General features: G+C 62.5%; 1 protein-coding gene across 11 annotated transcripts; it reads right to left on the bottom strand.

Moving 5' to 3' along the window:
- Positions 1–3,175: 3,175 nt before the first annotated feature.
- PCNX3 (pecanex 3) lies at positions 3,176–25,695 on the bottom strand. 11 transcript variants are annotated; one of them, XM_033861054.2, is made up of 35 exons: positions 24,512–25,695; positions 23,957–24,144; positions 23,620–23,719; positions 23,457–23,496; positions 23,260–23,355; positions 21,908–23,035; positions 21,277–21,400; positions 21,016–21,194; positions 20,714–20,804; positions 20,197–20,332; positions 18,812–18,972; positions 17,857–18,010; positions 17,529–17,561; positions 17,081–17,252; positions 16,867–16,977; positions 16,424–16,515; positions 16,149–16,258; positions 15,863–15,968; positions 15,671–15,763; positions 15,347–15,497; positions 14,058–14,202; positions 13,529–13,706; positions 12,672–12,780; positions 12,382–12,511; positions 11,909–11,967; positions 11,594–11,809; positions 10,696–10,949; positions 6,730–6,960; positions 6,460–6,563; positions 6,004–6,151; positions 5,686–5,916; positions 5,337–5,611; positions 4,288–4,421; positions 3,902–4,200; positions 3,176–3,825 (listed from the first exon to the last, which is right to left on the bottom strand). In XM_033861054.2, exons 1-35 carry the CDS (start codon positions 24,662–24,664, stop codon positions 3,631–3,633), a joined length of 6,126 nt encoding a protein of 2,041 aa, XP_033716945.1. In that variant the 5' UTR covers positions 24,665–25,695; the 3' UTR covers positions 3,176–3,630. The 11 variants fall into 11 exon arrangements, with proteins under 11 accessions (XP_033716945.1, XP_033716947.1, XP_033716948.1 ...); XM_033861056.2 differs by having other exon boundaries at positions 18,812–18,954; XM_033861057.2 differs by having other exon boundaries at positions 18,812–18,933.
- Between the last annotated feature and the right edge of the window lie 630 nt (positions 25,696–26,325).

Genomic DNA, 26,325 nt, shown 5'->3' with positions numbered 1-26,325 from the left:
GGGCGTGCCTCGGACCTGGGGACTTGGCTCTCCGGGTGCCGGGCCGCATTGGCAGGCACGGGTGGTTGGTGCCCAGCCGGCAGGCCGGTTCCTGCCCTGAGGGAGGAGGGGTCTGCTCAGAGGAGCCTGGGGAGAAAACAGGAACCCGGGCCCCCAGCCTGGTCCACCATGCGGGTTGACTTCCGGCCCCCTCCACGACCATCAAAGCCGCTTCCGCTTTCCTGGCCACTTCCTCGTCTGCCTGGGGCTGAAGTTTCCAGCCCCCTCCTCCAGCTTAGTGCTGGGCAGGGCTGTCGGGGCCTTGGCCCTGAGGGTCTTGGAGCCTGGGCGGCCCTGGGACTGCCAGGGCTCCCCAGTCCCCACTCACACACCTTGGCTTTGGTCTGGGCCCAGAGTGAGAGTCCCCACCAAGACCTGGCCCAACCGGACAGATGATTTGTCTCCGCTCCGACGGAAAACCCATGGGGCTACTGGTGTCTGGGTCCTGTCCACTTGACAAAGGGAGGACGTCCTGTCCCCAGAGACCTTCCTCCCTGCTCCTCCCACTTCCTCCAGGATCCCAGAGGAGCTGAGCACCCAGAGGCTGGGTCTCAATGCCCTGGCCCTCACGGCCTCAGTACCTCAAGGACACAGGGGTTCCCAGGGGGCACTGGCGGGGCAGCAGGAACAGCAAGAGCACTTCCTTCAGCACGGGAAGTGGCCCCAACTCTGGGCCCAGTCCCCTGCCCGGCCCCACATCCTGAGGAAGGTGCTGGGATCGCATTAGCTCAGTCATGGGACCTAAGTCAACCTAACCTGAAGGGCAGGCCTGGGCTCACCCTCTTGCAGGCCTCTGTAGCCATACCTGGGGGTACGGGAGGGAGTCATGCTGACCAGGCCCCTTTGCTGGAACTGGGACCCATGGGGACTTCTGCCTACCTGGCCCCACTGATGCTGAGAGGAGAATCTGAACCCCATATGACAAACAGAGGTCCAGATAAGGGGATGCTCTTGACTGAAGCAATTCCATATCAGCTAGGATTTGAACCTGGGCCTGCCAATCTCCAGGGCCTAAACAGTGCTGTACCTCCCCACTCCTAACACTGTGTGAGTAGGTGTGGGGCAGGTGGGGGGTTGGGCTAAGGCTCGAGGTCTCACAGGATGTAAGAGTGAGACACCCAAGGCCCCAGGGACCAGCTTAAGTGTGAAAAATGTGTCGAGACCAGGGGCAGGTGCAAAGGGTGGTATGAGAACGTGAGGGGGAGTCACCCTCAGGTGAACCCAGGATGGAGTGGGTGGCTGGGACAGGGATGTGGGTGACCCACTAGGGGTGCAGGCACCTGCTGGTGAGTCATTGTGCATCATCCGGACACTGTGTAGGGCTGGGCTAGGAGGGGATGGGAGCAGAGGCTCTGCACCCCTCAGCTAAAGCTCCAGGACCCAGTAAGGCTCAGAGTGCCTCCTCCCTTGGCTTCTCCTGGGACAAGTTCGTGACACTGACCCTGAGTCTCTGTTCTTTCACCTCTAAAATGGGGTTAACTATCCCTGTCCCCTCCCAACACTGCTGGAAGACCGAAAGGAAGGTGAAGCGAGCGAAGCTGGCCTTGTGTTAAGTGTGTGGTGTCAGATGCAGGCCCTGGCTCCATGTGCCAAGCTCCAGGGCCTTGGCTGTGGTGTGTGTGAAGTGTGTGTGATGGGGGTGACAGGGGACATGAGGGAAGGGGTCTGCGCAGACCCCTGCTCCGTGTGGGTTGAGCTCTGTGTATCTGTGCGTGCACAGCCCATGGGCTGCCTCTTGCTCTGGCCCAGTGCCGGGCTCTGGCCTGCCTTGGGGGATGTTCTTGGGCTCTGCCCCCCACCCGGCAGCTTCACACAAGGTCCATTGAGGCCGGGACATTCCTCACGGCCTGTGTCACTGGGGAGGAGGGGGCCGGCCCGCTCCCACAGATCCGGAAGGCCTGGCTGCCCCAGGAGGAGGCGCTGGATACTTCCCAGCACATCTGGAGGTCATGACCCCGTTTCTGCTGCCAGGGGGCGCGACAGATGTTTCCTCCCAGGCCAGGCCCGGGACCAGGGGGCGGTGTGCAAAGGCTGGGTTGGAGGCCGCCCAGGGAGAAGGGGAGACCCAGAATAAGGGGAGCACACAGCCGACAGGCAGAAGGGCAGTCGCCAGTGCCGCTGAGAGGAGTCGGGAGGCACCGCATCCGCTCACCCGCACACCGGGCGGGCCAGGCCGTCCCGCAAAGGAGGTAGGGGGCAGCACCGGCCAGAGGCAGGGGACTGGACGTGCTGACTTGAGATTGGAGCCCAACGGGAGGTTGGGAGCGTGCAGACGGCGAACGCGGCGAGGACCCCTCCCACCCACACACCACCCGGGCCCACGCCAGGCCACTTTCTTCCCTGTTCCGCCCGACAGCGGTGCCTCCGCTCCCCCCTCTCCCGCCGGTACCTCTGCCGCCTCCTCCCGCGATGGGGTCCAGCTGCCTCCTCTCCCGCTACAGCTCCGGGCGCCGGCTCCGCCTGGGGGCGGGGCTATGCCGGGGGCGGAACTGCAGCGAGGGGGCTGGGCCGGCCCGGGAGTCTCCGTCGGCGGGAAGCGCAGCGGGCGGGGACTGGAAGCCTGGCGGCGGGCAGTCTGAACGGCTGCCCCACGACAGGCCCGGCCCAGCCCAGTAAACTGTCGGGCCTCCAGTCCTTGGCTGAGAAACAGGAACAAATGTACCTGCCTTCCAAACCAACTGGGAGGGCTAGACCGGGACAACTAGTGCTCAGCTCCATCCCGGAACAGAGCAAGTGCTCAGGAAGTGCCGCTATTTACAAGCACTCTGCTCGTAAGCACTGGGCCCTGCCCTACACACGCTCTCGTGTATTCTTAGAACACCTTAGACAGGTATCATCTCTTACTTATAACTGGAGAAACTGAGGTTCAGAGAAAGGCTTTGGCCAAGGTCAAGGCTAACAATTGTAGGAACCTGCCACTGGAGCTAGAAGTCTTTGAACACTTGGGTGTGAGAAACGGAACAACTGCAAACCTCAGATCAAGGATAGAAAAGGCAACAGCCTTGTGAGAAAGAGGATCCAGTCCTACTTGAACCCCACCCTGGTCTAACCTTGATCTTCATCATAGCCCATTCCCCTCTCTGTGCTCATATACCCTCCACCCAAACACCCCCAGATGGAAGAAGAAACTACCAACCAAAATCAAAAATAGTGTTATTAATTCTGGTGTCTCCGAAGCACGAAAAAAAAAAAGAAAAAGAAAAAAAAGAAAAAGAAACCCCCCTCCCCACATTTCAGCCCCAAGTCCAAGGCCAAGGGGCTACCCCAGCAGGCAGTGCAGGCCGAGGGGCCAAGTCAGTCCTGGCCATGGGCTTGAAGCAGGACCAGCCCATGGGTTTGGCTCTTAGGGCCCAGCTGGGAGGCTGCCTGCCTCAGTTTGGGGAGCCCAGGCCCTGAATTAGGATGAGAGATCAGGGGCCAAGGTCAGAGGTCTGGGATACTCAGTTCTGGTGCTCTGGCTAAGGCAGCCAGAGGTCAGGGTTCACATGTGGGAGCCAAAGCCACTCAGTTCTGTGGTCCAGCAGAAAGGGCCAAAGGCTGGGGGTCCAAGTTTCTGAATCCTGGGCTGGGACCCAGAGGGCACCAGGCCACTCAGTACTGATGCTCCAGCAGGGGCTGGGCAGCTGGGCTCTCACGCTCTTCAGCGGGGGCAGGCCAGTCGCCCAGGGCCCCAGTGGGCGTGCCACTCTCAGGAGCACTGCTGTCCAAGCACGGAATATCCTGCACTGCTCTGGGGGGCGAGGCATCGGTGCTGATGTCCGGACTGAGGCTGAGGTCTAGGGGCACCTGAGGGAGGGGAGATAGGTTGGTAGGAGAGCAGACCTGAGCTGCCCAGGACCCGACCTTCCCATAAGAACCGTACCTGAGATTTGGGGGTGCTTCCTTTAGGGCTCCCTGAGGCTGGCTCCCCCTCGGATCCCCCTAGCCCCTTCCGACCCCCCAGGCTCCACTTCCCACTGGGACCCTCAGAACTAAGGAGGCCAGGGCCAGGGGGCCTTGAGGGCCTGGGACCCTCAGTGGGGGCAGGAGAAGCGGGGGATGGTCCAGGGAGCCGAGGGGGTGGCCACTGCAGCAGAGGAGGGGGGCGCCCATCACCAGAGCCACTCAGGGAGGGCCTCGGGCCCCAGGCAGGGCCTGGTGGGAGGGGCTGGTCACCACCGCCTGTGGGAGACAGATAAGAGGGCAGAGACTTCAGTCGGCTAGGCTGCCCTCTCCACTCAGCGGTTCAGCGCGGCCCTGCCTGCTCACCTGCTGTGTTCTCAGGTGTGGGGTGTGCCAAGGGGGGGTTATTGCTGAGGGAGGTCAAGCCTCCGCCTCCACCACAGTCCGAGTCATCCACGTTCCCGCCGCTGTTGCAGCCGGCACCACAGCCCTTATGAAGCCTGGGGGATGGGAGGCGGACAAGAGGTTGGTAGGGGGTGGGAGATACAAAGACCTCACAAGCACAACTCCCCAACCCAAGACAGGTCACCTACCATATCAGAACCCAGAGTCCTATTTCTAAAAGGTTTTTGCCATCTGCTTCACAGGGCTTTTTTTTTTTTCCCCTTAAGGCCGTACTGCGTGGCATGTGGGATCTTAATTCCCTGACCAGGGATCGAACCCGCACCGCCTGCAGCGGAAGCACAGAGTCTTAACCACCGAACCACCAGGGAAGTCCCTACAGGGCTTTTAAGGGAGGGCTTATCGGGGACTCCCCTGATGGTCCAGTAGTAAAGATTCCACCTTACAACGCAGGGGACACGGGTTCGATCCCTGGTCAGGGAACTAAGATCCCACATGCCGCAGGGCGACTAAGCCCATGTGCCACAACTACTGAGCTCGCGCGCCTCAACTAGAGCCCGAGTGCCGCAAACTACAGAGCCCATGGGCCCCGGAGCCTGCGCGTCACAACTAGAGAAGAAAAACCCGCTCGCCACAACTAGAGAGAAGCCCACACACTGCAAAAAAAGATCCCGCATTCCTCAACGAAGATCGCACGTGCCACAACTAAGACCCGACACAGCCAAAGACAAATAAAATAAATAAATAAACCTTAAAAAAAAAAAAAGGGAAGCATCATCAACGGTGCTTCAGGCTAAAGGCCACATTCAGCTCTGGCTGAGGGGGCGGGGTGTGCGGTTGGGTCAGCTCGGGGAAGGGGTCAGCTCGGGGAAGGGGTCAGCTCTCGGGGCTCAATCCTGGCTCCAGCACTTCCTCAGTCAGACCCCAGAGAGAGCCGCTTCCTCTCTCCGAGCCCCGGCTTCCTGCCCCGTGACCCCGGCCTTGCGGGCTAGAGGCGGGGGGTCGGAGCTCACCTCTCCCAGCTGCGCAGAAGCCAGCGGGCGATGGCGCCCAGGCTGATGGGGCCGCCCCACAATGCCCGCAGCTGGGGGTGGCTGCCGGCCAGCGAGGTGGTGAGGGGCGACACGTAGATGGGGTAGCCCAGCGGCTGGTCGCAGGAGGAGTTGATCATGTTGCGGAGCGCCTGCTTGGCGTTCTGGATGCTGCCTCGCTCGGGGTTGCGGTTGCGCAGGAACACCAGCTCCTGCTGCTGCCCAGCCCACAGACCGCGCACGCACTCGCGGTTCACCTGCGGAGGCCACACGCGGGGGTCAGGAGGCCGCGCCAGGAAGGGGGCCGGGTCGGGCGAGCGGCCGTCCCCACCTTGATGACACGGAAGCTGAGGTGGCGCCGGTTGAGCATGATGATCTTGTACTCGTCGGAGGCGTCGTCCAAGACGTGCCGCAGCGCCAAGAGCGAGGGCGTGTTGCTGAGGATGGCGCTGCGCCAGGCCGGGTCGCCTTCGTGTGAGATGACCAGCCGCTCCTCGTTGGCTGCGATGGCATCATACAGAGCGGCCGGCTCCTCATACTCATCTGGGGACGTGAAGTGGTCCTGCGGGGAGGACGGAGGGCTGAGGCCGGCGGCCCCTGGCCTGGGCAGAGACCTCGCCCCACCCTGCCTGGGCACACCTCTCCCTACCTGGTGAAGCTTGAGGGCCATGCGAACCCCAGGTGCCACCACGCGGTGAAGCAGGTCCATGTCAGCAAAGACCCACTCGTCGCGCGGGGAGGTGATACGGAAGTCCCCCTTAAACAGGGCGTGCAGGCCGTAGAGGAAGGGCTCCAGGCTGGGGAAGAGGAGGGGGGGAGGTGAATGCACAGGGGGCTCCTGGCTTCCTGAGCTCTGCCTCTATGTGCAGTGGTCAGAGCGGAGTCGGCTCTTTATGCTGGGCCTTGGTTTCGCCATCTTGACGAGGTCAACCTCTGCCCATGTCCCTCACAGGGCGGTGAGGAGCAGGCGAAGTCACCATGGATAAAAGAGCCACTGAAGGAAGGACTGATGCGGCCCCTGGGGGCTGAGGCCAGAGGCCCAGAGCTCTTCATGGAGGTAGAGGAGGGGAGAGCGACAGGCCCGGCTGGACTTGCGGGCACTCACCTGGCCGACATGCTGTGCGAAGCTGTCCCCAGGGCCCGGCGGCCCAGCACACACAGGCCAAAACACAGCGTGACCAGCGGCGAGTTCCAATCCTGGTCCACAGGCTGCGGCACAAGGACCCCCGTCCCCAGAGCCCAGCTCAGACCTGGGACAGGGAACCTGGGGTGGGGGCTGGGGCCCAGGCCAAGGGAGGCTGAGGGTGAGAAGAACCTGCATGGGGAGGGGGGAGGCCGAGGGGAGAAGGCAGCCCCAGGGTAGCGGTGGCCGGACCTGGCCGCGCCGAGAAGCGCAGTACTGGATCCACTCCAGGTGCACGGCGCAGAAGGAGGGCAGCGAGAGGCCAGAGAGGCGAAGGTCGTAGTCCTCATCCACGCTCAGTGAGAAGGTGGGGTCTGAGTCAGCATAGCCAGGTGCCCGCACAGGACGCAGGGCTGTCGCGATGCCCTCGTGGCTCAGCCAGGCGTCCAGCTTTGGCGAGCGGCTCACATAGTAGATGATGCTCTGGGAGGAGAGGGCTGGGGTCAGTGCCTGGGGGAGCGCCCTTGCCCCGGCCACTGAAGGAGACAGCGTCAGGGTGAAGAGGCTTCTCCGCGGGAATTCCCTGGCGGTCCAGTGATTAGGGCTCCATGCTTTCTCTGCCAAAGCCAGGGGTTCGATCTCGGGTCAGGGAATCAGGACCCCAGAAGGCAGGCGGAGTGGCCAAAAAAAAAAAGAGGTTTCTCCCTTAGACTGAGCTGAAGTCAGCTTCCCGGGACGCCCATCCTGTGTCCCATCTCAGCTCCCTGAAGACCCACAGGCAAGTCTGTTGCCCTTCTCTCGGCCAGGGAGGGGGAAGGGGAAAGCTGACAGAAAGCAGTCCTCCTCACGGAGCATCCCCTGGAGGGTGGTGCACTGTGGCAAGTGCTCGGACGCTTGCCCTTCCCTCCTGCCCTGTTTGTAAGGGGAACTGAGGCCCAGACAGACGACAGACTTGCCCGCAATTACACAGCAGGGCAGGGTGAGCTGGCCAGCACCACAATACCACGATGCTGCGGCATCCAGACCTCAGAGGCCCCGGAAGGTCAGCCTAAGGTCGTGGGGCTGCCTGCAGGCCAGTGGGGCCTAAGTGCCCCTAGGTCTTGGGCCCCTTGAGGCAGCTTAAGTGTGACGGCCACAGGGCTTCCCCTCAGAAAAAAGCCAGAGGCACGGCATCTGTGCCCAAAGTCCGGGGCTCCTGGACCCTTTAAGAGATTCTGCTGGCTTCTAAGCAGGGGTTTGGGCAAATGCAGAGGAGCTCTTGGAAGCAGGCAGCTGACACAGCCAGCATGGATGGGCAGTGTGAGGCCGGCAGCTGGCAGCCAGTGAGGTTACTGGGATTCTGTGTGCTGCCCTGGGATGGAGCCAACGGGATGGGCTTCTGCCTGGGGAAAGGGTGGGAAGTCCAGAGCTGGGGAGGCTGGCGCAGCTGGCCATGAACAGAGGGCACCTAGGCAGTACGGGAGTCCAGCAGGGTGGCTCTGGTAGGACATGGAAAGGCTAAGAGCCTGGGCAAAACAGCCACAGTACAAGCCAGGAAGAGCCAAGGGCCTCAGATAGCTCCCTGGGTGGTGACGGTGGGGACACCTGGAGGCCATGGCTATAGGTGGAGCCTCACCAGTTCGGTTCCCAGCATACAGCAGCTTGCCTGGTAGCTGGGAGCCTGGCCCCAGCATTGCCTCGGCTGTGGCAGGTGAGTGGGCAGTCTGGGGAAGGCTGGGTGGCCCCCTTACCAAGAGGAAGGGGCACCAGGAGCCTAACGGGGTGAATGGGGGCAGGAGGGCTGTGGGGCAGCTTGGGCTCCAGGCAGACTGGCTCCAGACTGACCTTCTTGCTCAGAGGGCATCTCCGCAGCCCCCAAGAAGAACCAGAAAAAAAAAACTTTGGGGACTGGGGGAGGAGCTGGCCTGGCACACAGAAGTGCTCCATTCACTTGCACAACCACGTGGTGTTCTACGGAACCAGCAATCCTGGGGCCCAGCCCTGAGGGTGGTTCTCAGGAGTAACAGCGCCCGCCTGCAAGCATTTGCTGGCAGCTCAGTGGCTCTGCTCCGTGTCTCACGTGGGGCAGCTCACTGAATCCTCATAAGCATCACGACTGCGGCACCTTTTCTGCCTTCATCCCACCTAACTGCAAGGATGGGTCTGTGAGCCTCAGTTTTCTCAACTGTGAAAGGGACCTGTTACACTGACCTTGCCTCTTCCAAGAGTTACTAAAAGAATCAAACAGGGGCTTCCCTGGTGGCGCAGCAGTTGGGAGTCCGCCTGCTGATGCAGGGGACACGGGTTCGTGCCCTGGCCCGGGAAGATCCCACATGCTGCGGAGCAGCTGGGCCCGTGAGCCATGGCCGCTGAGCCTGCGCGTCCGGAGCCTGTGCTCCGCAACGGGAGAGGCCACAACAGTGAGAGGCCCGCGTACCGCAAAAAAAAAAAAAAAGAATCAAACAGCAGAATGAACGTGCCTGGGCTTGGAAATGCTAAGAGTACCCCAAGGCTTGGCTGCAGGTGGATGTGAGGGCCAGTGTCTCCGTGGCCACAGGAGTTGCACTGAATCTCTCACGCAACTGCACTCAGTGACTTCCACGAAGGACAAGGGGTAGGAGGCGCCAAGGGGGGCTAAATCGGCACAGGAAGGCTCCGCCTGGTCTGCCAAGCCCAGGGCTGGATGGGACACATCCCTGAACTGCCCCAGGCCCGTGGGGCTGCCCTGCACACCTGCCTCCCCCCAGGCCCCGCCTCAGCAGCCCCCATTCATCCTTCCAAACTTCAGCCCACACTCCATCCTGGGCAGAGCCTTCCCTGGGTCCTCCAGGCGCCTCCACACGGCCGTGATTCTGCCCAGCCTTTGAGGCAGCTGCGGCAAGTCGCCTTCCCCTCAAGAAGCTGGACAGGGGCGGCGCTCATCTCAGCCTGCTAGCCGGGGGCCTGGCTGGGGTCTGCTGCACCGCCACGAGAAGCCTACACTGGCCGAGAGGGAGGAAGTGGGGAGACCTGGGCAGGAGCACCTCTCAGGAGACGGGGAGAGGAAGGTGGACAGGACCGTAACCCCTGGGTGACCTGCGGCTGGGAATGCCTTTTTCTGGACCACAGCCTCTTTCTTGGTGACGATAAGTATGGGGCAGGCTCACAAGCCCTTCCCTAGGAGTGGACAGGTGGAAACATCCACAGCAGAGAAAGTGCAGTTTCTCTGACAAGCGACACAGATGGGGTGCCCACTGGCAGTGAAGGACAGCTAGGGGATGCACAGGACTGCCCTAGAGAGAACCTCAGGTGGGCAGGCTCACCTGGACTCCAACAGGCCACCCCGTCTGGGCCCACGACAAGCCCCAGGGAAGATGCTAAGAGAGCGTGAGGGGACCTATGAGCCCCTACTCACCCCACTCCTGTAGCGCCCTCATCATCCCTGCCACCTCACAGAACTGCGAGAATCCCCACTTCTCAAGGGGGTTGACAGGCACAGCAAAGAAGGCGATACTTTAAGCTTCCCAGAACCCAATCCACGGCTGCCTTCGGACCCCACACCGTGCCTCACCAACCCCCTGCCACATCACCATAGGCCTCGAGACCCTCAGGCCTGGCTTGGCGTGCCCAGGCTGAGACAGTGAGGACCAGGCCTGGCTTGGCGTGCCCAGGCTGAGACAGCGAGGACCAGGCCTGGGCTAAGCCTAGCTCTGGCACTTTCTCCTGATTCTAGGGCCTCAGGCAAGTCGCTGTCCGCACCTGAGGCAGCGGGACCTCTCCTGGAGGGTGTGGCGGGCTCCACGCAGCCCAGGAGAGGTGCCTGGCAGAGCCCAGCCCTCAGTGAGCACCGCTGCTTGGCAGCTGCTCCTACAACTGTCGTTCCCGCCACCGCTGCTCCTGTTATCGTCACTCTGTACTGGGGGGGCGTGGGGCGGGGCTGGTGGTCTTGAAGGCTGGCATCAGCAATGCCCCTCCCAGAGAGAGGATCTGTGCACGTGCTGCCCACCGGCCCCCAGGACTCACCGCCCCACGTGAGCCTCCTGGAGGAAGGTGACAGGGGGCCCGCCGCCCCGGGCTCCCCACCGTCAGAGAGTCACATGGGCCTCTGAGGCCCGCTGTCCCACACTGACACTTTGGAGGCTGATTAAACTCTCTGAGGCCTCTGCTTCCCCCAGGGATCCAGAAGATGGCCTTCCGGATGCTCCTGGCCAGTGGGCAGTCACCGGCGGGGACCCGCCCCCCAGCCACCTGCCCCCGTACCCTGACGTAGTAGGTGATGAGGATCTTGCGGAGGTCGAAGACCTGCAGCATGGAGGCAGCGTTGTTGTCGCTGATGCTGTAGCCCTCCAGCACGTACTTGCTGGCCGTCACTTCCCAGGCCAGCCAGCGCTGCCCGAAGGCGGCATTGAAGGACAGGACCCTCGGCAGGTGGCCAGGCTCGCAGCAGCAGCAGCCCTCATCCTCCTCCACGCCCTCTGTGATGGCCTCCACCTCACGCTGCTGGCAGTACGTACCTGCGGGGAAGGGGGGGCTCCAGTCAGGGGGCCACAGTGACACCCCAGCCTACCTCCTCCCCAGACAGTGCCCAGGCACCTCCCCGAGATGCGACGCAAGTAACCATTATTAAGTGAACCGATTAACAAACAAGCCCCTTTCTCCTCCTGACTCCCAGTGGCCGCGATGGGTGGAACTGGGGCGTTGAGCGTTGGGGGGAGGGGACAGGGTCCGGTCCCTCATCTATAGACGCAAAGACTGAAGCTCAGGCTCGTGTTGCTCCCGAGCTGTGCCTAGAGCCCCTGTGCATCTGTGAGCCCCTCTGAAGCTGGCATCTTCCAGGCACAGCTTCCTGAGGGCAAGGAGCCGGCTCACTCACCAGGGCTTACGTGTGGCCCCCCACCTGGTCCTGGCCTGAGACCGCAGAGCAGGCCAGCGGAAGCTCCAGGTCCGAGCTTTCATCAGAGCAGCCTGGTCGCTACAGACCTGCCGCAGTCAGGGCAGGGACGGGGCTGGGCCGGAGAGAGCCTGCCACCTCACTGCTCGGACTAGGAAACCCAGGCCCAGCGGGGAGAGCCCCTTGCTCAAGGGCCCCAGCAAACCGGAGCAGAGCAGGGCTAGAGTCCAGCCCCGACACGCTGTCAAACTCGGCCCCGTGACTCACCCCGGAACTCGAGGCCACGCAGCTGGAAGGTGACGAGGCCATTGCCCACCTCGATGAGGTGCACCAGGGCGTTGAGGTAGTCGGAGGCCAGAACAAAGCAGTCGCCGGGGCCGTAGTTGCCCCAGCGGCCCAGCACCAGGTCCCCACACAGCGTGTGCTGCAGCGAGCGAGTCAAGTGCTCGTAGAAGATCGAGTTGAGGTTGTTGTCATCAGCTCCTGGAACCCAGAATGGACGGACAGATGGACACCGTGACACGTGAGCAAGGCTCCCTCCAGGAAGGCCCCGCCCGAAAGCCCCCGATGGCGGGTACACACCAGGGTTCCGGTCCAGCTGCGTGACCAGGCGGGTGTTGGAATGATCCACACGTTTAGTGCTGTTCAGAGAGAGCGACACCACGGGTGGCCGAGAGGGCAACGCTGCCCAGGGCTAACGACTGCTGCCGCCAGCCCCAAGCACCTCCCCCCCGAACCCGCACCCCTGCACCCCGAGGCAGATGCCATGACAGCCCCGTGACAGAGGGGGAGGCTGAGGCTCAGGGACATGAGGGGACTCACCCGGGACCACACAGCCAGGAAGCAGGGTGTGAGCCTGAGGCCTCGGCCTGGCTCGAGTTTTGCCTCGTTTGGGTCAGCCACCTCGCCGAAGCCCACGGCACCCCACCCAGCCTGGGCTCCAAACTCCTTCCTGTCTCCCAGCAACCTGCCCCCCGGTGCAGCCATCCCGCTCCCCTGTCAAGTCCCTCTCAGGGACGCCCCCGGCACTCGCTTCTGTGGCCCACGAGACTCACTTGTAGTCGCGCTCCCAGAACTTGAGGGGCCGCGCGTAGGACATGATGAAGACGGCGCTACCCAGCAGGGGGTTGAGCGGCGTGGAGAAGAGCGCGGAGAGCAGGGCCTGAACGAACAGCATGGCCGAGTCTGGGCACGAGTCAAGGAGGTGGCAGGCACGCAGGACCCTCCCCGGCCTCCCTCACTAGCCCCCCACCCCGTGCCAACCCGCCTGGCGGCCCCCAGCCCCATCCAGGCCACGGTCCTCCCTGCACACCCGCGCCCAGGCAGCAGGCGGCAGGCTGGGTACGTGGCACGGCGAATGGCTGGGCAAAAGCGTGGAAAGCCGAGCCCCACGTGATCTGCCAGGGCGCGATGTAGGTCAGCACAAAACGCAGCTTGTACAGCAGGTCCCACAGCTGCAGGGTTGGAAGGGGGGAAGGTAAAAGATACGCAGATCACTCACAGAGGGGGGGGGTCCACCAAGTACCCACTCAGAGCCTTGGGGCTACGCCACTTGCTGCCTACATGGGAGTCAAGCTCAAGATCACTCCCAGCTCTTACACTCTGGACCTGCCTCGAAGCCCCCGATACCATCAGCAGCTCCAGACAAAGCAACCAAGGGGGCGTTAGCCATTTAATTCATAGAACCACTCCGGGAGCCCCCTACTGCTGTCCCATTTCTCAGATGGGAAAACTGAGATTCGAGAAGGTAGAGCAGACTTGCTCAGGCCACGCCACTCTCAGCGATGAGGCTGGGCCTCAACTGTGGTACCAAGAGTTAAGAGCCAGTCACAGGCCCTGCCCTCAGAGGGGGACACAGTCTGGATCGCCACCATCCTGGGCCAGGCCAGAAACCAGACTAGAACGCCCACATGAGTGAGCTGAAAGCTCAGGCCTGCGCTGGGGTCGCCCTGCAGGCACCACTGCAGACTCCAGCACAGAGCCGGGGAACGGTCCTTTTCAAATCCCAGCTGACCACCAATGCTCCAGGAGACCTGAGGCAAATCACTTACCCACTTTAAACCTCAGCATGCTCGCTGCCCCGCCAGGAGCCGCTGCGAAGGCCCCCAGTGTGGCTAACATGGGCTGGGGAAGGTCTCCCGCACTGAGGCACGAGAGGCCTGCTCCCGCTGCACAGCCTGGAGTCTTGCTGCACAGTCTCACCTTGCTGCAGAGCAGGGACATGAGGAAGTAGTCGAGCAGGAAGCCCTGGGAGAGGCGCGGGTAGTCGAAGTGGAACAGCAGGACAGTGAAGGCCAGGGTCAGGTACTGCTGGGGTGGGCAGCAGAAAGCTGAGCGCAGCAGCTTCAGCCCAGCCACGGTCATCAGCAGCGCCCGGCAGCTGTGGGCGAGGGGTGGGCGTTAGGCACTGGGCGGAGACTCGGCACGGTGGGTGTGGGTGCCCATCCCTTGCTGGCCCTGGCCTGGGCTCTGCTGGGCAGGCCCCTGCTCTTCTGGGCCGGTGCCTCTTCATCTCTGCTCTCTAAAGAGGTCACCCCCTTCAGACACACTGGAGAGACACATCTGCTCTTGAAGAGGCAGCTGCTTCACCGGAAAGGGTGTCAGGAGCTGGGGGCCTACTTAAGCTTGCTGGGCAACTGAGGCAGGTGTCCTTCCCTCTCTGGGCCTCAGTTTCCCCCTGTGTCACACGGAGATGTAGACAGTGGGATGGCAGGGGGCTGGCGGTCCTCACTAGAGACAGAACTTGTCCGGGTGGCTGACGACCGTGTGGGCGTCCACTGTGAGGGCGTTGAGCACCACAGCAGGGTAGATGAGGTACTTCTCCACACACTGCAGGCTGGCGTACAGCTTCTCAAACCACATCACCTGGGCAGCACCTGCAACGGAAGGTGGAAAGGTGGGACTGCTGTCTAGCACCGGGTCCTCCGCATTCCCCTCCAACCACGGGGCAGGATAGGTGTGCTCTCCAAAGGAACCTGGACAGACGGCACACCCCAGGACGTGGGGATGTGGCATTCTGGGTCCCTAAAGACTCTGAGCGGTTGCGGGGCAGGTGGTTGATCTCTGGCAGCCCAGATGAGGGCAATGAGGCCGATGAGGCCCAGCTCGGGTGTGTTGGGGGCTCAGGGCAGGTGCTCTGCCCAGTCGGCTGTCTGTGAAATAAAGGCTGATGACGACACCCCAGGTGCCCACCGGAGCCAGGGCGGGCAGGGTGAGGCCCAAGTGCACAGTGATCCTCAGCCCCTTCTGAAGGGGCCCCTGCCACTCGAGCTGACTTCAGCCACATGGAGATGCTGGCCCAGTGGGCAAAATCCTTCATTGTCTATGAAAACAAAGGCACGTGAACCTTTGCATAACAAATCCAGATGTTTATGGCCTTCCCTGTCGGTCCAGTGGGTAAGACTCTGCGCTCCCAATGCAGGGGGCCCAGGTTTGATCCCTGGTCGGGTAACTAGATCCCACCTGCATGCCGCAACTAAGAGTCTGCATGCTGCAACTAAAGATCCCACAAGCCGCAATGAAGATCCCGTGTGCCGCAACTAAGACCCGGAGCAGCCAAAATAATACACAAATAAATATTAAAGAAAAAAAAAAAGAGTAAACAAATCCAGGTGTTTCAATATAGGCTCAGGGGTGTTTGTGTTGCAGAATCCAAATAAAAACGCATGCCAGGCTGATGTAGTGCGTTGGTAGCCAGCTTGTAATTCTCGACAACATGTCCCTTTAAGGTCCTGGAGTTCTACTTCTCCCATCTCCTCAGAGACTGCGAGGCAGGTAGGAAAAGGGCAAAGCAGGCAGGGTGAAAGTGAGGCATGCGCTGATGCGGGCGCAGGAGCGGGTACAGAGGGCAGTGAAGGGGCCGCAGGGCCAGTGCCAGAGCGGACGGGGAGGCGTGGGCAGAGGCTGCCCCCTGCTGGCACTCTGAGCTGCGAGGCCTGTGCTACCATCAGGCTGCAGGTCCACTTGGAAATCAGGGCAGGAGGGGTGGAGGGGTCCCAGCCCGGGGCGGGGGGCACTCACCGCGCACTTCATACTGGCTGTACTCCAGCGGCTTCAGCACGGGCTGTGACAGGCAGAACCAGGGCAGCTGTTTGCGGAGTTGCGGCAGCAGGTAATGGGTGAAGAAGCCCACGGCCCCAGCCAGCGCATACAACACAAAACCCAGCACGGACTGCAAGAGGGAGAGGCGGAAGGCTCAGCCAAGGGAACCAGGCCACAGGGCCACGGAGCCACCTGGTGCAGGTCAGCCAGGGGCAGAGAAGGACGTGAGGCCACGGCTGCCCAGGCCCTCAGGGGCGGAAACTGAGGTGGGGGAGGGGGAGGGGTGGCCTGCGGCACACGAACCTTCAGGGCAATGAAGACGGTGCTGGCGCTGATGGCAAAGGTGAGCACAGCAATCACCACACACATCACCAGGTCAGAGTGCAGGACCTCGCGCTGCAGGGTCAGGAAACACCAGCTTGGGTGTCCCCGCCACCCAGTGGCTGACCACACCCCCGCACCCCAAGACTAGACCCTGACACTGTCGGTCCTCACCACTGACTGACGCATCTTGTCTGGCAGTGGGTCTGGGGGCTCGGCGCGGGCCGTCTCCAAGCTCCGCTCCTCCAGCTCAGGGAAGAGCCTGCTGCGGATCAGAGACCTGGGGGGCATGAGAAGAGTCAGGGGCCTGGGTCTGGGGAGGCTGCCCCTCCTCCCACAGACACCCCCCCCAACCCCTGCCATGTCAGGTGGTGACAGGCACATGCACAGACACACACGCACAGACGCACGCAAACACGTATACACGTGCGCACACGGACAGGTACATGCCGGCACCCACCAGAGCACGGTGGGGTCACTGCTCTGCCGGCTTAGGTGGTAGGACAGCGCCACCAGGAGGCCACAGAAGACAGAGAAAAGGACGGGGACGTGCTGTTCTGGCCAAGGAGTCTGGGAAGAGAACCCATGCTGGTCAGAGGGGATGAGGATAAGCGTGGTGGCGGAGGGCGGTCCCCCAACCGTGGGAGAAGCCACTGCTGAGCCCAGTTCACAGCCCTGTCCCAACAACGCCCTGGGCTCCAGTATGCCCGCCACCAACCCCCTGGGCTTCCCTACCTTGATGGCTCCGAGGCAAAAGCCGTAGAGCAGGGCAGCAGCCAGCAAGCTGCGCGAGAGGCTGAAGACCGCAGTGAGGGGGCTGGTGGCGGCTGCGAGGTGAGCGACAGCCTTTAGTAAAGCCCAGCTCCCACCTGCCGGCCGCCCACCCCACTGACCCCCGCTGCCCCTCAACTCCCCCAGACCCCGTCCCCAGCCCACTGTTCTCGGCTCCCCCCAGCCCGGAGAGGCCTTCGGAACCCCTGGCATTCTTGGGTTTAAACCACTTGCCTGCGGAGGAGTCAGGAGGGGAGGGGAGGGGAGGGGAAGAGATGGGCTCTCAGAATCCACCATGTCGCCGCGGGAGAAGGCTCAGTGAGCGGCCAGAGCCGCAGCCACAATCCACAGCCCCTCCTGGGCCCCGCACGGCCCCCACACCCCCGAGCCACCCGTGGGCCCCATACCTGTGCCCCCAAAGCCGTGCATATCTATCTGCTCCAGCAGGTACATGAGACAGGTGTTCACCTGGGGCAGGAGGCCCAGGAGGAAGACGAACGGGAAGCACAAGGTGAACACTGGCGGGGAGGGGAAGCGGAGGCCCGGTCAGCCTGCAGGCTGCCCCTCGGCCCACCCCTGGGGCCTCGCTCCCTGGGCAACCTCAACCCTGCCCGGCCTTACCAGTGGCTACATCACGGGCGCAGAAGAAGAAGGAGGCGGAGAAGAGCGTGAGGCCGTAGAGGGAGACGGGCGGGAAAGGCTGAGCTGAGGCCAGGGCGTCCAGCAGCCAGATGAGCAGACAGCAGATGCAGAAGTAGACAGGCCGGCTGTATGCGATCACCCAGTTGTGGCCCTGGGGAGGGGGGCCTGTGAGGAGCCAGGCCTCCCCCACTGAACACCCTACTTGTACGTGCACACACACACGCTCATGTGTCCCGTGCCTGGCCCTGGGTCCAAGATAGAAAGCTTGGCATGCTGGGGGCAGAAGGACCAAGGAGCTAGGGGTGATGGGGGTGGTTGAGGGAGCCCTGCCTCTCCCCCACCCGACCCCCTCCCCACCTGGTCTCAGTCCCGCCCAGGACCCAGGCCTGAGCCTGGCGGGGAAAGGTGCTGCTCTGCTGGTACTCACGTGCATGGGGGATGCTGCGTCAGGCTGGACACTCTGGAAGAGACAAGAGCGACACTGGTGATGAGAGCCAGCGCCCACGGGAGGGTCAGAGGCCCCAGGATCTGTTTGATTCCACTTCTGGGCCCTTATGAATGACCAGGGCAGGCCCCTGAACCGTCCTGAGCTTCAGTTCTCTCATTTGTAGGATGGGGGGTGGCTACAGGGGATCTGAAGCATCTTAACTGCTTTCGAGCGGGTTTCGAGCTCAACCCGCTCAAGAGGGGTCCTGGGAAGGGGGGTGCATCTGGGAAGAGATGGCAGGGAAGAGACCCAGGAAGCCAGGCCTGACCTTCAGCAGGGAATACTGGCAGGAGGCGATGACCAGGCAGAACTGGAAGACCCAGATGTCGGTGAAGAAGCCCTTGAGCAAAAGCAGGTAGCCCAGGAAGGCGACGAGGCTGCTCAGACCGACACCGAGAATGTTCTCCACCAGCCCCCGAGTCCTGGAGAGACAGCAGGGTCAGAGCACACCCACCTCCTCACCTGCTGGTGGGGCATGGGGTTAGGGGATGGGGGAAACAGGAGCCAGCCACAGAGGCCCATGTCCAGGCCGGTGTCCACGCCAGCCGCCATCCTGAGTATGTGAAGCTATGCCCTCTCAGGGCCAGGGCCAGGCGGCACCCGCTCCAGGAAGCCACTCCACTGCTACCCCGCAGCCCAATCCCAGTCTTTGCCCCCTCCAGACCCTGAGGCCTCAGGTGCCGCCACTCTGGCATCTGCCCATCTCCGGCTCCCACTCGCTATGCTACGCACACAGACGATGCCCCCCAAACACCGGTCACAGCGCCGGGAGAAACCCAGAACACAGGGAGCCGGGACAGGTTCCAGGCCCAAACCATCCACCCCGACAACAAATGCCATCTGATCTCTCTCGCTTTCTGGGCCTCAGTTTCCTCCCGAAAACACGGAAAGCTAAGACAGATGGTTCGTTAGCTCTTTCAGGGTACAGGATTCAATTTACTTGACACTCACCCAGAAGCAAATAAAAAACGACACATTGAACAGGAACAACGTCTCCAGCAAAGCTCTGGGAGAGGAGCGACCAGAGCACCACCCCCTCGGCCGCCCCTCTGCACCCAGAAGCACCTGAAGAAACCCCACTGCAGACTCCAGCTCTCCACACACCCTCAGCGACCCCAGCAGGTAGGTTCTCTGTTGCCATGACAGCCTCCACACGTTCAGAGTCTGGAAGGCCAGGGACCAGGGACGATCAAGGACTGGGGGATGAGGGGGTGGGTGCTCACCGGTCCAGCAGGGCCAGCAGGGCGAGCCGCTCGTAGCGCACAGAGGTCCAGCGGCCGGGAAGAAGCCAGTACTTGTAGCTGTGCTGGGCCCGGGGCGGCGCCTCCTCCATCAGTGTCTGCTCCTGGGATTCGTGCAGGGAGTCCTGGTCCAGCAGGTCAAACTGCGGTCCCCATGGCCGCGGCCATCAGCCCCGCACCCCCCGCCCCCGTGGTCCACTGCCACCCCCCAGCACACACTGGCTGGTCACCACAGGAAGTCCCCACCATGCAGCAGCCCCGCGGCCTGCCCTGACCCTCCATCCAAGGGCCTACTCCTTCCTACAGCTTCCCAGGACGGGGCTCAGTGGCCGTGGGGGCTTCCAGGGCTGCTGGACGCCAGGATTACTAGCTCCTGCGTCTGTCTTCCCCACTCAGGCAGCATCTCCCGTCTCTTCCTGGACTCAGAGAAATCCACCTTATCCTTCAGGAGCCAGCACAAACACTACCCTCCTCCCAGACAGAGCCCTCAGGGTCACTCAGACCCCCTACCCTGGAGCACACGGAGCGCCAGCCCTGAGGACGGGCCTCGGTGCCGGTGCCAGCACTGCGAGGCCCTGGACCAACTACTTAACCTCTTTGGGCTTCTCGTGTCTTTAATTCAACAAGTGTTTACGGGATACAACTATGAGCCTGTCCCTGTGCTGGGCTCTGGAGAGCCCAGCAGCAGGGCCCCTGCCTCTGGTGGAGACCCTCGGCTGTGGAAGGATAACACTGCTATGCCACGTGACCGTCAGGAGAATAATCGCGTCAGGAAGGGGCACGTGGGGCTTCTGGGCGCTGCCCGTGCCTCTCTGTGGCCCTGGGTGTGTGGGTGCTACTTTCACGACTGTCGTTTAACTCTGAGTCTGTGTCTCATACATCCCTAGTACTTCTGTTATTCCCTGGCCAACCACATCAGTTATTGCCCACGTCAGGACGCTTTCAGGAACGAAAGGTGGCGCTCTTGCTAGCTCTGCTGAGACGGACAAGCTCGAACAGCATGCCTCAAGACACCCCACGTCAGGCGCCCAGCACAGGAGGCAGCACTGCCACTGCCAGGCGAGCTCAACCGCCCCTTCTGCAAGTGCCACTGCTAGCACCCACCGTCCCCACTAACTGTGGGCCCCTCCAGGGCAAACAAAACTATTCCAGGCATGTACGTTGAACGAGTAAATAAATAAGCGACTCCTTGAGCCATTCAGGTCCAGGACCTGTGCACCCTGTGCTGGCCATCAAAGGTCAAGACAGCTATCTCAGGGCCCCTAGAGCCCTCACTCAGGGTGACCTGTCCCTCCTGGTGCCTGGGTGGATGCTTGGTGGTCTGTACCCCACCCCCTGCAACTCCTTCCCCGATGCTGGCTCCTCACCTCTGGGATCTCCAGGGGCACTCGGCGCACCTGCATGCCCTGCAGGACCACGGGCCGCGGCTGTAGCAGGTTCAAGCCACCTGTCGCCTCTGGGACATCAGCCGAGTGGAAGCTGGAGGAATGCGAGTGGCGGTCCCTGTGGGAACAGCGGCCGTGAGGGTCGGGGCTGTGGGTGAGGCTGGGACTGGAATGGGGTCGAGGCCAAGGCCAGGCCATGACTGGGGGCCCAAGGGAGCTGCTCCAATACCCAGGAGCGCAGGGGTGTCCAGAGGAGTCAGGTGGCAGAAGTGCCTCCCTCCCAGGTCCTGGAAGACCCTGGAAGCCTCCTGCTTGGAAGTGCTGAGGAACCAGAGACCTCAGGGATCCCTGCAGGTCCACCCTTCACCGCCGCCCACCCTCCTCTCCTCCTAGAGGTCTGAGCTGCCCCTGCCCAGCCCAAAGAAGGAAGACAGAAAATTCCCCAGAAATGGCAGCCCATTGGCTGCTGGGTCGGGAGAGCCCAAGCTTGGAGACTCACCAGGCACCATTGGCTGCCTGCTCCCCCTGCTGCCCTACAGGGTTCTCGTAGCCGCCTCCAGCCAGGCCAAAGGTGTAGGAACGCCGCACGCCTGGGGCACAAGTGTGGGACGGCAGCCTGTCAGGGACAGGAGCACCGAGGCCCAACCCACGTGGGCACCAGGGCCATCAAGTGAGGAAAACCCTCTGCTGGGTTCCCCTGGATGGCAGCCCAGCCCCTGGGCACCAAGAGCACAGCTGCTGGGACCACGACCCTCAGCGGAAGAGAAAGAGGCTTGGCCACGGACCGGGGGAGGGGCTCACCGCTCTCGTCATAGAAGTAGTGCACAGCACCCTCGGAAGTGTCGTCAAAGGTGCAGGCCTCGTGCACGTTGGCGCCGGCCCGAGTGAGCAGCAGCGAGGAGGCGAAGTGCAGGGCAGAGGGCAGCGTCAGCGCCCGGGAATGGGAGGCAGCCCGGCCCCGCTGAGCTTCCTGCAGGCTGCTGGGGAGGGGTCGGCTCATGGTCAGCACCCCTTAGAGCCAGCCGGCCCCCACTCCCGTCCAAGCAGCCGGCAGGTGCTCACCTGGGCGGCGAGCCCATGAGCGAGGCGGGGGGGGTAGGGTTGCTGCCGGCATTGTGACGCCTCCGGATGGCCTGTGCCCGCCTCACGCTGCTTGAGCGGTCCCGCTTGCCAGTCTCCTCGGCAGCTGACCAGAGAGAGAGGCCCCCCGAGCATAAGTGACAGAGGCTTGGACAGAGCCTGAGGGAGGGTTGGGGGAGGGGGGGAGACAGATGCCCCTGCATGGATGGAGCTAAAGGTCAGGCCTAGTCCAACCGCATCCCGCCTCTGTGGCCCAGCCAGGTCACCTAACCACGCGGGCCTCAGTTTCCACATGCAGAAACAAGGACATGATCTGCTCTGCCCCACTGGCGACCCGGGAGGATGAGCGTGGCTCCTCAGAGTCCTCAAAGAGCAGAGGCCCAGGTGCTACCTGCAGGACCTGGAGCCAGGTGCCTGAGGTCTCTGCCTCGATCTCCTCACCACTCCAGCCTTGCTCATCTGAGGCGCCCGGCAGCCAACGTCACTAGGTCGCTGCGTCCTTGTCCATCTGCTGCCTGAGACAGAGGCTGACCAGGTCCACTCCAGCTGCCCCTGGCCCAAACCCACGTCCCTACCGAGCTCGCCTCCCCCCAGCTCTGGAGCCGGCACTCACCTCCCCCCACAGCACCATCCTCCTGCAGCTCCCCCCGCCAGCCAGGCTGGTTGGCCGCAGGTCCCCGGCGGGCCTCGGCGGGCAGCACAGCGGGCTCACCGGCTGCCAGCTCCACCCCCGCCTGGACCTCCAGCTCAGCCTTGGAGCCAGCCAGGGGGCCCCTCAGGCCATCACCCCCTGCCCCGTCCATGCTCAGCACGCGGGCGTGCGTTTTGGCGCTGGCGGTACTAGGCGTCCGCTGGGTTCCATAGGGCCGCTTGGGAGGCACAGCCGTCCCCTCCTCAGCCCCGTGGGGGGCCCGTCGTTTCCGGGGCCCCCCCGCCGCACCCCGAGAACTCTCAGGGGAATAGCAGGAAGTGGACGAGGAGCTGTCGCTGCTGTAGCGGCGCTGGGACCGGAGGCTGGAGGCCGGGCTCAGTTCACTGCCCTCGCTGGTGTCATCGTCCTCGAAGAAGCCCCCGCCTTCCAGCAGCGGCCGCCGAGGGGCACGGCCAGCGGGGGAGTGTCTTCTCACAGGTGGCCGCCGTTTGCTAGGCCGCAGCAGGGCCAAGTCCTTGGGCCGTACAACGAGGAGCGGCTCAGCCGGGCCCGGAGGCGTCCCTGCTCCTACGACTGTGTCAAAGGAACGCAGTGTGTCATCTGACGGGACCCCAGCATCTGGTGAAGCGGGCAGCTCTGCCTCCGAGGGTGGGTCTGTGTCGCTGCCCTCGGGGGCTTGCCCACCGGGGGGGCTGTCCAGGTGGGTCGAGTTGGTCTTCTCGCTCTTGAAGCTGCTCAACGTTTCCCTGTCAGTGCCACTGAAGCAGGAATCTGAGGAGCCGGCTTTCTGGGGTGTGGGCTCACCCGAGCCCCGCCGGTCCAGGGGCTGGTAGCCGCTCGCTCCGCGGCGGTGTTCCCGTCGACTGCTGGTCCTCACCAGGGCCCGGTCGGGCCGGGTCAGCGTCAGGAAGCTCTTGCTCAGCTCCTGGCTGAGGCTCCCCTTCAGCAGGGGGCTCATGGGAGTGTCAGCCACGCTGCTCCCACTCCAGGGGGCGCCATCTCCAGCCAGGGGAGAACGTTCTGAGGAGTCCGTGCTGGGGAGAGATGGGTCTGGGGCAGCCCCTGGAGGCGTCTGGGGGAGGTCTCCAACTATCAGAACACAAGAAGACAGAAGACGACAGAATGGCATTCTACAAAAGGGACCGGTGGCTGAAGGGGTCCTATGGCCCCACTTTCTGAGAACCCAGTGGGGCAAGACACTGAGGAGATCCAATCTGAGAGAACACAGAGAGCCCAGGGAAGTAAAAGTTGGGGTGGCTCAAAGACAAGACAGCTAGTCTTCTCCCCAGGCTCTCGCCAACATGCCCACTCACTCAGCTTCTCCTGTGAGCTTAGCTTCAGCATCTCTCGATCGGCAGAGGTCATGATCACGTTGTTGCTGCCCTGCTCCCGCACCAGCTCCTTGATGTCTGCAACCACAGCCCCAGAGGCGTCAGCAGGACCTCAAGGCCTCCACGCGCCATCCCCTACTCCACACCACCACCTTCAGCTCTGAACAGCAGCCACCTACCTCTGAGGGGCCCAGAGTCCTCCATCCGGGGCAGCAACTCCTGAGCAATAGAAAAAAAAGTACGAAGGAGCAAACAGGGCAAAAAGTAGGTTCAGGACATACCCATGTTGGGGACAGGCTCTCAGGAGAGGAGTGGGGAAGGGAGAGGGCCAGGACCACTCACCGAGACCTGGTTGAAGCCAAACACGGAATGCTGAGAACTACAGCGTACGGGGGGTGTGGAACTCACTTTTCGAAATACTGTCATTTCCACTCCAGGATCCCTAGCAGTGGAAAAGAACAGTAGCTTTCAGCTAATCCTCCCTCTTCATATAGTACTTCTCTCAACATCCCCATCGCTCTACTCTCCACAAAGATCCCCCTGATGAATCCAGGGCCAACCATAGAACGTTCAACCGTTCTTGGACCCAATGTTCCCTAAGCCCCTTCTCCATCCTCCAGCGCTCAGGCCCAGGCACCAAGGACCCTCCATTTCCAACACAGGCCCTGCCTCGCCCCACCTGGGCAGACTGCCGTCCCCCTGGGCAGGCTCTTCCTCTGGCTCCCCCATGGTAGAGCTGCGCTTCTCCACAATCTCGCCCTGGTCGAACATAGCATGCAGCCGATAGTTCACAGTCTTGATGGCAGCGAAGATGACAGCCACCACAAGGCAGTACACACCAGCCACCATCAAGCTGGGGGGCAGGACCTGGAGGTGGCAGCAAGTCAGGTCCCTCTTCACACAGCCCTGCCCCCGTGGGGTGGACCTAACGCCACAGTCAAAGCTAGGATTCACAAATTCACAACAGGACTTCATCGCCCCTGCACACAACTAGTAAGAAAGCCCTGCCGGAGGGCCCTGTCTTCTAACTGGAAAGAAACGAAGTGAGGGTCTCAAGGTCACCCAGGCCAGAAAATTTTGGTCTCTCCTCCACACACTCCAAACTCTGCACTGAGTCCTCTTCCTACATCCTAGTGCCTAAGCCACAGCCCAGAATCCCTGCCAGGTTGCACCCCTCCGTGACATCTGCCCTCCCTTTCCCCGGCGGGAGTTACAGGTGGCGGCAGCGTCTCACCATGTACAGCAAGAAAGGAAAGGTGAGCAGGAAGATCCAGACATAGAGGTGGAAGCAGTTGGAGAAGGTGCTCTGGTGCGGGTCGAAGAACCAACCGCCGGTGAGCGAAGCCCACACCCCCTGGCGCAGGATCTGCAATACCTGCGACCCCATGGCCCCGCCGCTGCTGCGCGCGCCCTCCTCCCGGGACCCTCATGGGGGCGGCCCCCGGCCCATGCCCCGCGTGGCGCCCGAGGGCCCCGGGGCCCGGCCTCGCGCTCACGCCATGACCTCCCCCAGCGGAGAAGAGAGGTCGGTGGGGCTAGGGTGCGAGCAGGGGGCGGGGCCGGCCCGGGCAGTCAGCGGTGCGAGACCCAGGCGCGGGGGTGGAGACGCATCAGAGGCGGGGTCCGGGCCCCCACCCCCGGCCCAGATCTGCTCCCAAGGGCCGGGCCGGCAGGCAGGCGCAGGGCAAGGGCCGGGCACCCGTCGGCGGCATCCAGAGGTGGGCGTGGGGTGGATGCTCTGGGGGTGCAGGCGACGGCTCCCTCGGTTCCGGCCCGGGGAAAGCCCTGGTACCCTGAGGTCCACTTCCGGGGTCACAGGTCACTCGTTTTGGGCTCCGCGCTCGCCCCGCTTCTGCGGGAGCCGGCCCACGGGGGAGGCCGGAAAAAGGAGCCGCGAGCCGCCAACCTGCAGTGGCGCATGCGCCCAACGAGCCCAGTTGGGACCCGGAAAAGGAAAACCTGGCGGCTTGAATGCGCAAGCGCAGGGAAGTGGTGGAGCGCTAAGAAGCGGGAGAGTCCTTTGGGCGTGCGCAAAGTTCAGGTCTAAGGGAAGGGACGGTCCGAAAGGCAGAAGCGCTTGGGCGCATGCGCACACCTAAACGTTGCCAATCTAGCGGAGACCACTGGGCGGAACCCAAGGGATAGTTGAGGGGCCATCGAGTAACGGCGGAGTTAACTGGCGCAAAATTCTCCCACTGAGTTACAAGAGGCGGGGTAGAGGATGGAGGCGCGGATCTCCCTTGGCTAAAGCGACAGTTCGCTACGAGAGCACGCCCCTCTAGGTCCGCCCTTTTTAGCGATGGACCTGAAACCTCACGTGCTACCTCTACTTCCAGGTCAGAGCTCAGACTTAAGATTGTAGAGAGCGATCCTCCAAGAACAGGCAGGAATAGTCGAAGTAGGATAGCGTCGTTTTTCTTAAAGTGACAGGCTCAAGGCAATTGGGGTCAATCCAGCAGTTACAAGGGCGGTTTAGTTATTCTGAATCCAATCACTGAGCAAATTTCTTGACCGCAGTTTCAGGTTTCCGCCCCTTCATGGGGAAGAGGCATGAATAAGTGGATTGTTTCCCAGGTGAGGGAAAGAGGAGAGCCTTAGACAACTCGTTCCAAGAGCTCGAGGTGCAGCCAGTTCCGTCCTCCTTGTCTTACGCACCCCCATCCCACTAGCTCTGCAAAGCTGAGCTTCAGGCCCCAGTTTCACATACGAAGAGAATGAGGCGTAGAGAGGATGGGTCACACAGCCCTGCAACTTCGGAGCCAAGACCAAACTCGGGTTTGCCCCTCTCCCAAGCCCGGTTCTTTGCCCCAATTTTGCTGATGCGGATGTAGAGAGTGGGGATGGCCCGTCCTTAGTAGAAACCAACTTGGACCCTAAACCTGCTGTCATGGGGGATCGGGGCTACCCTTCCCCACCTTCTGCCTCTCATTGCCCGCCTACCCGGGAACTCCCAGGCCCAGTCGCCCCGCAGCCTCTGGGAGGGGAGCGGTGCTACCCGCCCGCGTCATCTGATGCTGTTTCCTGCAGGAGGGAGAACAGCGGAAAAAA

Source organism: Tursiops truncatus, chromosome 8 (assembly GCF_011762595.2).
Source record: "Tursiops truncatus isolate mTurTru1 chromosome 8, mTurTru1.mat.Y, whole genome shotgun sequence".
NCBI lineage: Eukaryota > Metazoa > Chordata > Mammalia > Artiodactyla > Delphinidae > Tursiops > Tursiops truncatus.
Note: the sequence above shows the minus strand (reverse complement) of the source record. Positions and strands in the feature narration are given on the sequence as shown.